The 10,470-nt window shown below is 44.3% G+C and overlaps 1 protein-coding gene and 1 non-coding gene across 2 annotated transcripts in view; both read left to right on the forward strand.

The window, feature by feature from the left end:
- SLC22A4 (solute carrier family 22 member 4) overlaps positions 1 to 8,316 on the forward strand; it is a 39,756-nt gene extending 31,440 nt beyond the window's left edge. The window contains exons 7-10 of the mRNA XM_045550742.1: positions 1,754 to 1,968; positions 2,780 to 2,962; positions 5,087 to 5,222; positions 7,736 to 8,316. Of these exons, the coding sequence (XP_045406698.1) occupies positions 1,754 to 1,968; positions 2,780 to 2,962; positions 5,087 to 5,222; positions 7,736 to 7,811 (610 nt within the window). The 3' untranslated portion in view covers positions 7,812 to 8,316. The remainder of the gene's footprint in view (positions 1 to 1,753; positions 1,969 to 2,779; positions 2,963 to 5,086; positions 5,223 to 7,735) is intronic.
- On the forward strand, positions 4,785 to 4,901 carry LOC123638964. The gene has a single exon (XR_006735534.1). It is a non-coding gene; the product is annotated as a U5 spliceosomal RNA (small nuclear RNA).
- Positions 8,317 to 10,470: the final 2,154 nt, after the last annotated feature.

Raw genomic sequence — 10,470 nt, forward strand, 5'->3', positions numbered from 1 at the left:
GGGAAAGGGTCCCCCCCCCCCCAACTCATGGGATTCAGACCAATGGTGTCGCTGGCGCTCGAGGCAGAGATGTGATTCGGCTCCTGCTTCCCGAGGCTGAACCAGCACTTGAGCAGGGAGGTTAGAAGAACCGGGATCCCCACGGCCTGGACTGGGCCCTTGACAAGTTTTGTACACTTGCCAGCAGCAAACCAGCAAGTGCTTTTAAGGCACAGAAACGATGGCTTGGCTTTGCAGACTAGATCTAACATGCCTTTGCCAAGAAATGAGGAAGAAACAAAGAACGTGCCGCCCCGTGATGGCAGCAAACGAGGCTCCTGAGAACTCGCGTGTTCCGGCCGCAGCTCATCTATTTTTAGGGCCACTTTGTTTTGCAGTCGGGGGAGAGCCCTGACAGAGCTCCAGCCTCCGAGCTCGCCAGCGAGTCAGCACTCGGCTTCTTCGTGCTCACGTGCCGCACGTGTGGCTGGCGCAGCCGGTCCCGGGCGGTGGCGCTGCTGAGCCGATGGCCGGCCGGTCACTGGCTCCACCTAAGCTGCTCTTAGCACTAAATGTGGAAACCTCCAAGATCCCGGAGCAATGAAGTCTAAGTTTTTTGCTTTGTTTTGGATTCGTCCTTGTGCTGCCCCACTTGGGTCTAGAATGTATAAAGAGATCCAGCAGTTTTGTTCCCAGAAACATTTCTCCGACGTCCCTCGCTTTTCAGGCACGTTAGTAACGAGCACATTTCTGCTCGGGGGTCTCCGTAGTGCAGGTGTTTTTCCGCAGAGAAGCTTCCACGTGGAAGTGGACCATAATGACAGGACGTGCAGTCTGCACTCGGCGACACTCCGAAGCCTTGTGAGACTTTTGCTCTTTTCCCTGAAGGGAGTTTTACTAAATCAGGTTTACTGCAAATGGATCCCTTGTATCTGCTTCTTTTTCTAAAGAGTGAAATCTGGATTTTATGTTCACTGATGTGCCTGACATTTTTCTTCAAATAATAGCTCTAGGCCGGGCGCGGTGGCTCACACCTGTAATCCTAGCACTCTGGGAGGCCAAGGCGGGAGGATCGCTCGAGGTCAGGAGTTCGAGACCAGCCTGAGCAAGAGCGAGACCCCATCTCTACTAAAAATAGAAAATAAATTATCTGGACAACTAATAATATATATAGAAAAATTAGCCCGGCATGGTGCCGCATGCCTGTAGTCCCAGCTACTCGGGAGGCTGAGGCAGGAAGATCGCTTGAGCCCAGGACTTTGAGGTTGCTGTGAGCTAGGCTGGCGCCACAGCACTCTAGCCCAGGCAACAGAGTGAGACTCTGCCTCAAAAATAAAATAAAATAAAAATAAATAAATAAATAAATAAACAAATAGCTCTAAGAGAATGAAGATGTACAAACTATTCAGGAAATAATAAAATTTGAATTCAACTAGTTGAGAATAGGTGTTGTTGATGTCTGGTGTGTCTAGACGAGTGTGTCCAACAGAACGGTCCGCAGAGACAGGGACGGTTTCTATCTGTGTCGTCCAACGCAGCAGCAGTTAACCACATGTGGCTGTTGAGTATCTGAAGTGTGGCTTGTGTGAGTGAGGAACTGAATTTGTAATTTTATTCAATGTGAATTTATTTATTAAGTAAATTTAAGCAGCCAAGGAACCTAGTGGCTTCTTATAGGACAGCAACATCTAGACAATTTCTTGACCATCACGAACTTTGAGAGTGATTCAGGCCATTCTTTCGCCATCTGTATCTTTTGTCTTTTATCTTTCAGGATGCTCACCTCTGTGGGTTACTTTGCTCTTTCTCTCGATGCTCCTAACTTACATGGAGATGCCTACCTGAACTGCTTCCTCTCGGCCTTGATCGAAGTTCCAGCCTACGTCACGGCCTGGCTGCTACTTCGAACCCTACCCAGGCGTTACATCATAGCCGGGGTGCTGTTCTGGGGAGGGGCTGTGCTTCTCCTAATTCAACTGGTGCCTGCAGGTAAGACGTTAACCAAGATTAACAATTGACCCGAAAAGACCCACACATTAACTAAGCCACCGGTGAGTCACTGCTCCCTGTTCGGGCAGCCTCTATGTCATACCGGCGATTGCCAGTTTCCTGTGTGCAAAACCACCACCCTCACAGGGAAGAGTGAGCCTTGGACGATCAGAAATCACCCTCTGCACAGAAGGGGTAACTCCCAGTCATCCTCTTCATAAAAAGACTCACCTCACATTCATGACTCTTAATTTCTTGCTACTTTCGAACCTTTTATCTGAGGTACATACACAAGTGTCAGACTTGGTGGCACGTGCTGGTCCCAGTGCACAGTGAGTTTATGGTCTGCATCTAAGTGGTTAGATAGCACCCAAAGTGATACACGCTTCCCTTTTCCCCTGGTGTCTTTCTCATGACATTAAAATGTTGATAACTTATTGCTACATAGTAATATATACAGAAATAGATATTTCTTGATAAGAAATAGGATAGAAAGCATTGGACCTCTGAAGATAAAACTTAACTATATTAACATGCTAATAACTTATCATGAAACTGTTATAACAAAAGACAAGTGGACAAAGGTCACGGAATGCATTAATGATCTATTATAGAATAGCACTGGGGCAAAGTACAAAGCTACCCTCACTCTCTGTCTTTGCCCATATCCAATTATTAGGAATTTGAAGAGAAAGCGTTATTTTGCGAATAGGTTAACAAAAACATTCCCACTGATGCAAAAAGGACAATAAAAGCAGCTGAGCTTATCCCTTCTAAAAGCACCCCTGCTTACACCGGTCCTTGTTTCCAGATTACTACTTCTTGTCCATCGGGCTGGCCATGCTGGGGAAATTCGGGATCACGGCTGCTTTCTCCATGCTGTACGTCTTCACAGCGGAGCTCTACCCAACGCCGGTCAGGAACATGGCGGTGGGGGTCGCGTCCATGGCCTCCAGGGTGGGCAGCATCATCGCCCCCTACTTCGTCTACCTGGGTGAGATGCAGCCTGTCAGCTTGTTCTTTCATTAAGTTAGTTTTAAATGCAGCAGATTTTCCTTGTGAAAGATTCAAACAGCACAGAATGCACTGGGGCAAGTACAAGCTCACCTCTCCTCTCCCGGCTTCCCATACGGCCCTAGAAGTAGCATTAACAGTTTGGCCAGTAGCTCTTCACACATTTTGTTTTGCACAGCACATATACAATAGATATATTTATATAATTTATAAACACAAAAAAATTATTACATTGTAATAATTTTTTTAAACTTAACATTGTATCAGAATATTCTTCTAAATGGATATATATTGCTCTTTTACCTTCCTTTTTAAATAAGTACATAGTCTTCCAATACATGTATATACATAATTTATTTAACCAGGCTCCAGTGAATGGACATTTAGACCTTTTCCAGGTTTTTGCTATTATATGTAACATCTCAACAAACATTATCCTATGCTCTTACACCCTGTGTGCATTTTTATATATAGTTGGATTAATAGGTTCACAGAAGTAAATTTCAAAGAATGCCTTTGAAATTTTCACAGATATTGCCAAATTGAGCTGTAAATATTGTACCAATTTACAATCCAATTATCAATAGATGAGAGTGGTTGTTTCCCATATATATCTTCACCAACAATGTGGATTACATTTGTTAATTGTTGTTGATCTGTTCTACGAAAAATCAGTATTTCTATTTCTTTAGTTATGTTTTTTTCACGTATTTATAGGCCATTCTAGTCATCTTTCAGTGAGCTGACTGCTCATGCCTTTTGCCCATTCTTTTTTTCCCACTCCCCCGAGACAGGGTCTTGCTCTGTTGCCTGGGCCAGAGTGCAGTGGCATCATCATAGCTCACTGCAACCTCAAACTCCTGGGCTTAAGTGATCTTCCTGCCTCGGCCTCCCAAGTAACTGAGACTACAGGCACACGCCACTACACCTGTCTAATTTTTCTATTTTTTATAGAGATGGGGATCTTGCTCTTGCTCGGGCTGGTCTCAAACTCGTGGCCTCAAGCGATCCTCCACCTTGGCCTCCCAAAGTGCTAGGATTACAGGTGTGGGCCACTGTGCCTGGCCATCCTTTCACCCATTCTTTAATGGTTTATTCATCTTTCTTTTTGATTTTGTGCAAGCTCTTTATAATGGAAGGAAATTAGCCCTTTATATAAATGTGGTAAATATTTTCTCTAGTTTATCATTTGCATCCTGGCTTTATGATATTTTTGCAATGCAGGAAAAATTTAGTTTTTATATGTTCAAATGTATCAATCTTAGATAACACTGCACAGGGGATTCAGTAGCGTGTTCAATGTGATGGAGGGTCTAGCACTCCAAATTTAGTCCTCATTAAGGATTCTACTGGTGAGAAAAAGACACATCTCCTTGTTCTTCCTAGTCACCCACTGCCGAGTTGCCCCTGCCCTCCAGGCCAGGCAGCAGAGTGCGTCCCTGTCTCTAAATAAATAAATAAAAGATTGTCGTGGCTCCGTGGGCCCGGCTTTCCACCGCAGACTCCTGGTCTGGGCAAACGCAGAGGTCACACCGGACTTACAAGGGCCAAAACCCGCCTCTGATGCCTCCCGGCCAACCTCCTCCCCCTTGGTGTTCCACTCCCCATCTCCAGTGGGCGCCACCCTAAGGCAGAACTTCAGTAGCAAAGACTCCTGTCACAGGAACACCTGCCACATGTGGCTGAGTAGGAGCTTGGAGGACGCCAGTTGACAGGAAGGAATGACAAACTTTATGGTAATGTGACGGGATTATAGATACGCACAGCCAATATCATCTGCCAAAAGGAAGCTGTGATATAATACACTCTGGTTTCTCTTCAAAACAAATCAATCTTTCACCTTTTCCTGAAGATTTCCATGGAGAGGACCAGTTATGAGTTGATGACCAAATTTTTTGAGGTCTTGCTCAGGCAAGGCTAAGTAAAAAAAAGACGAAAGAAAGAAAGAAAAATAAAAAAAGAAACTGTGATATGTTGCTTGCATTTTCCTTCTGAAAATGTTCAGATTTAAATCTACTCTCATATACTGGTTGCCACTTGCACAAAATGGTTCTCAGGAGAACACCCGTATCTAACCGGTGCCCTCGTGTCCGGTTCCTCGCAGGCGCTTACGACCGGCTGCTGCCCTACATTGTCATGGGCAGCCTCACCGTCCTGAATGGGATTGTCACCCTGTTCTTCCCCGAGAGCTTGGGAATGACTCTACCGGAGACCTTAGAGCAGATGCAGAAAGTGAAAGGGTAAGTGCAACTTGGCAAAATGATGCCCAAATTCCTCAGGAAGAGTAAACATGCACGAATAGCCAGGAAGGTTCTGAAAAAGAAGAGTAGCGAGTAGAGACTAGCTTTACCAGGCAATGAAGCATATTGTTAAGCAACAGTAACTGAACAGTGCAGCGATGGTACAGGAGCAGAAACCGATGGAATAGAATAGAGTTCAGGATAGAACCCAAGAAAATGTAAAAATTCAGTACATGATAAAAAGTAGCAAAGTCAGTGGGGAAAAATTACATTATTCAGTAAGAGGTATTATAATATTCAGCTAGACATTTTGAATAAGTAAAAAAGTTGAATTTTATAAGAAGCATTAAGATAAATTTCAGAAAGATTAAAAATTTAAGCCTAAAAATGTAAAATGATAAATGTAACAGAAGAAAACGTAAACATTTTTATAACCTTAGAGAAGATCCTTTTGAGCATAATATGAAAATCAAAGAACCATAAAGGAAAAAATTTATATATATGATTTTTAAAATTATTGGTAAAGCAAAAAGAAACCATAAAGTCAAAAGTCAACAAGTCAGGGGAAAATATTTGCAACGCAAAATATAGACATAAGGCTAGCATACCTAATATACAAAAGCTCTTAGTAATCGGTGGGAAAAACCAAATAACTCAGTAGGAAAACTGGCAAAGAACATGAATACACAGTTTATAGAAGAGGAAATTTAAGTGTCCAACATACACATGAAAAAAATTACTTGTCCACATTAATAAAGAAATGCAAAACATTCTCCTACTGCAAGTATTGGGAAAAAGAAAAAAGATAAAATAAAAAGAAATGCAAAACAAAACAATTTAATATCCTTTTTTTGGTTTATGAGGTTCTACAAGTGTTTTTCTTTCTTTCTTTTTTTTTTTTGAGACAGAGTGTCACTCTGTTGCCCAGGCTAGACTGCCGTGGCGTCACCCTAGCTCACAGCAACCTCAAACTCCTGGGCTCAAGCGATCCTCCTGCCTCAGCCTCCCGCGTAGCTGGGACTACAGGCATGCGCCACCATACTCGGCTAATTTTTTCTCTACATATTTTTAGTTGTCCAGCTAATTTCTTTCCATATTTTTTTTTTAGTAGAGATGGGGTCTCGCTCTTGCTCAGGCTGGCCTTGAACTCCTGAGCTCAAACGATCCTCCCGCCTCGGCCTCCCAGAGGTGTTTTTCTTTCTGATACCTATTGGGTGTCCTACAGTTCAGTTCAATTCTGACTCTAACTACGTAAAGTTAGCGTCAGACTCCACAGGATTTAGGGCTCTTCATCCCACAGTTCTGCCTGACCCACTTCAGATGCAGCTCGCAAAGTGTCCGGTCCCCAGGTCACCCACGTTTCTGTCTGGCTAGCTGTGAAGTCTGGGGTTCCGACAACTCCCCGCCTCAGGTTGCGTAATTTGCCAGATGACTCACAGACCCAGGAGAACACTCTGCTTACTGTTGGTGACTTACCATGAAGGACACAAGCGCACAGCGGATGAAGAGGTGCACAGGGCAGGTCCGGAAAGGTCCTCAGGGCAGGAGCTCCGTCCCCGCGGAGTGGGGTGCACCGTGGTCCTGGCACACGGTGTGCTCACCCACCACCTCACGCTCTCCAACCCCCATCATTAGGGGTCTTGGTGGGGGTCTCACCTGGTCTGCATGAGGGATTATCAAGTCTCTCTCCAGCCCCTCCCCTCTCGCCAGAGTTTAGGAGGAGGGTGGGGCTGAGAGTTCCCAGCTTCTAATCCCGGCTCAGGACCTGCCCCCCTTCTGAAGCCATCCAAAGGCCGTGCTGAGAGTTGCCTCATTAGAACAAAAAAGGCTCTTACCACCTCTACCACTCAGGAAGTTACAGGGGACTTAGGATCTCTGTCATGGGGACCAGAGACAAAGACCGTCTTTCTATGACACACAGAAGTGTAAACATTCCAAAGATCACTGGCACGGCAGGAGAGGTTTAGATTCTAGAGTAAAACTGCCTGGCTTCAAATCCCAAATCTACTGCAAAAATTTGGACAAATCACTTAATTTTCACTAAACCTCAGTATTCTCATCTGTTATATGGGGATATTTCATACGGCTGTTTTGAGGTTGTAAAAGATAAAGTGTTTTCATTTCCTGGCCATGGTGAAGGGAAGTCTACACGTGAATAGATGCTTATCCCTGACAGAGCACGCCCAGCAAACGGTGCCGATTTTTAATAAGTTGTTTTCTCCTAATGGTATAACTACTCCCATATCGATGCTAACTGCCAAGAAGTTCATGTTTACCCCTCTGTCTTTTCCTCAAGCAAACTGAGTTTAAATTGTGGGTTTTATACTTAATTAAGAAAATGGCCCTACGTGTTTAAAATCATAAAATACTAGATCTATGGTCATGAGGGTCTTATTAGAGTTCAAATAATTACTTGTTCATTGATGGGAGAAATGTTTTCCATTGTCAGTTTGGCATTTTCAGAAGGAGAGTCTTGAATATTTAATTTTCTTTAGCATCTATTTTATTTTTAGGTTCAGATCTTGGAAAAAACCAAGACAGTCAGTGGAGACGGAAGAAAATCCCAAGGTTCTAATAACTGCATTCTGATAAAATTTCTACCCTTTTGGTGAACTGGAAAACAGATAAATAAGACTCTGTCAAAACCGGAGCCAATGGACTGAATATAACAATTAACACTAAAATGGACTTTGTTATCCAGAAATGCTTGTCGTGTTGTAAACTTTGGACTGTTCTTCCAAATAATGTCCTTGTTTTTAATAACAAACTATTTCTAGAGAGCCTTCTTACTAATTAATTCAAGGAAATAGATTGGTAAGATTTTTTTGAAAATATGTTAGTAAAAGACTGGTAAAACACATATAAAGATTAACACTCATTTCCTAACATACAAATTGCTATCCAAATAAAAAGAATGTCACTGTATTAAGACAACTATTAGATGACAACAGTGTGTGTGTGTGTGTGTACACATGAACATGCGTAGGTGAACTAGCACATTCAGAATTGTAGTAGTTGTGGTTTTGTTTTTTGTGTTTCTGGGTTTTTTTGTTTGTTTGTTTGTTTGTTTGTTTGTTTGTTTGTTTTGAGACAGGGTCTCTCTGTTGCCCGGGCTAGAGTGCAGTGGCATCATCATAGCTCACTGCAACCTCAAACTACTGAGCTCAAGCGATCCTCCCGCCTTGGCTTTTCAGAGCACTAGGATTCCAGGCGTGAGCCACTACGCCCGGCATATAGTAGTTTTTGAGATGAACTCATATACTGCTACGACCAAAGATTACATGCGTGCAGTATTCCTGTCCAGAAAGCCTTAGACACTCCTTTGATAAGAACTGATGGCTGCTAGAGGAAAAAACAAACAGTTTTCCCCATGTACTCTCACACTCAGAATACTTGTGACAGTGTCGGGGGTGGGAGTCCGCACACACCAAGCAGCTCTCCAGCAGCCACCAGGTGTCCTATAATTCAGTGTAATTCAGACACTGTCCACCTGGAGTTAGCATAAGATCCCAGGGGTTGCAGGCTCAGTCCCACAAGACTGTCCCCATTTCAGACACCAATCACAAATCGAGGCCACACATACTTCTGAGCTACCAGCTGTGAACTAAAATAAAATTTTAAGGCTCACCGCCCCTCCCACCAGCTGACTAAATGGACCCCCTTGTGGCCAAAGGAGTATCCTAAAACTAAATTGCCTGCCAGGAGGAGGGAGGTCAGACAGGCCTCACCATGCCCCTCCCCTTCTTGGGGACATCCTTTGTAACCCACTAACAAGCCTAAGGGTGTGCAAGACAAACCTACAGGTCCTCAATTTGCACACCAGATATATGTCTGTGGCTTGTCTCTGATAAAGAGCTCCATGTTAAAAAATTCCAAGCCTTTACACAAAGCTTCATGTCTTTAACCAATTACAAGCCAAAGAATCTTTGAACCCACCTATGACCTGTAAGCCCCCCAGCTTCGAGATGGCCCACCTTTTTGGGCCAAACCAGTGTCTGCCTCCTGCGTATTGACTTATGACTTCACCTGTAACCCCCGTCTCCCTGAAATGTATAAAACCAAACTGTGACCCAGCCACACTGAGTCCACCTGCTCAAGGCCTCTTGGGCGTGGCCCCGGGTCATGATCCTCAAATTTGGCTCAGAATAAATCTCTTTAAAATTATTTTACAGAGTTTGGCTTTTTTTTTTTTTCTGTTGACACAGCTACAAACCGGGGTTTCCACAACTCTCTCTTCGCGTTCAATTACGTTGCTAGGATGGCTCACAGAACTCAGGGAAACATTTACGTTTGCCGGTTTACTACAGAGGATACAGATGAACAGCCGGACGAAGAGGACACTGGTCGCAGTCTCGAAGGGTCCCGAGTACAAGAGCTTCTGTGCCGTCAAGTTCAGGTGCACCCCCCTCCCGGCTGGTGGACGCTCTCACTAACTCAGAAGCTAATCAAATCTTGTGGTTCAAGAGTTTGACCCAGATCTCCAGTCCCTTCCCCCTCCCAGAGGTCAGGGCGTGGGCTGAAACTTTCAACCCTCTAATCCTCTAATTACCTGGTCTTTCAGGTGGCCAGCCCCTTCCTGAGGATGTTTCGGGAAACCACACTAAGTAATCTCTAGCACAAACTCACAAGTTATCAAAGAGCCTCGTTATGAATAACAGAAGATACTCCTGTTACTCAGGAAATTCCAGGGGTTTGGGGAGCTCTATGACAGGAACTAGGACAAAGACCAAATATACATATTTTCTTTTTCCTTTTCTTCCGTCTTTTTTTTTTTTTTTTTTGAGACAGCATCTCACTCTGTGACCCAGGCTGGAGTGCAGTGGCACCATCACAGCTCACTGCAGCCTTGAATTCCTGGGCTCAAGCGATCCTCCCCACTCAGCCTCCCGAGTAGCTGGGGCTACAGGCACGGCACCACCACACCTGGATAACTCTGGTATTTTTTTGTAGAGACGGGATCTCAGTATGTTGCCCAGGCTGGTCTCAAACTTCCAGCCTCAAGCGATCCTTCTGCCTCTGCCTCCCAAAATACTGGGATTACAGGCATGAGCCACCGTGCCCAGCTTCCAAATATACATATTTCATATTATATCACAATGGAAGATACTAATAGTGTTAATATCTTATAGGTGAAATACAGCAAGAGATCGAGTAGCCTGGCTCACCTGGCCTATCTGCCTTCAAGAAGAGCCATGGCGTCCCAGCTGCATCTTGCAGCCTGTTGAACGGTCCCCGTGTGCTGTGCTTT

Source organism: Lemur catta, chromosome 5 (genome assembly GCF_020740605.2).
Source record: "Lemur catta isolate mLemCat1 chromosome 5, mLemCat1.pri, whole genome shotgun sequence".
Taxonomy (NCBI): domain Eukaryota; kingdom Metazoa; phylum Chordata; class Mammalia; order Primates; family Lemuridae; genus Lemur; species Lemur catta.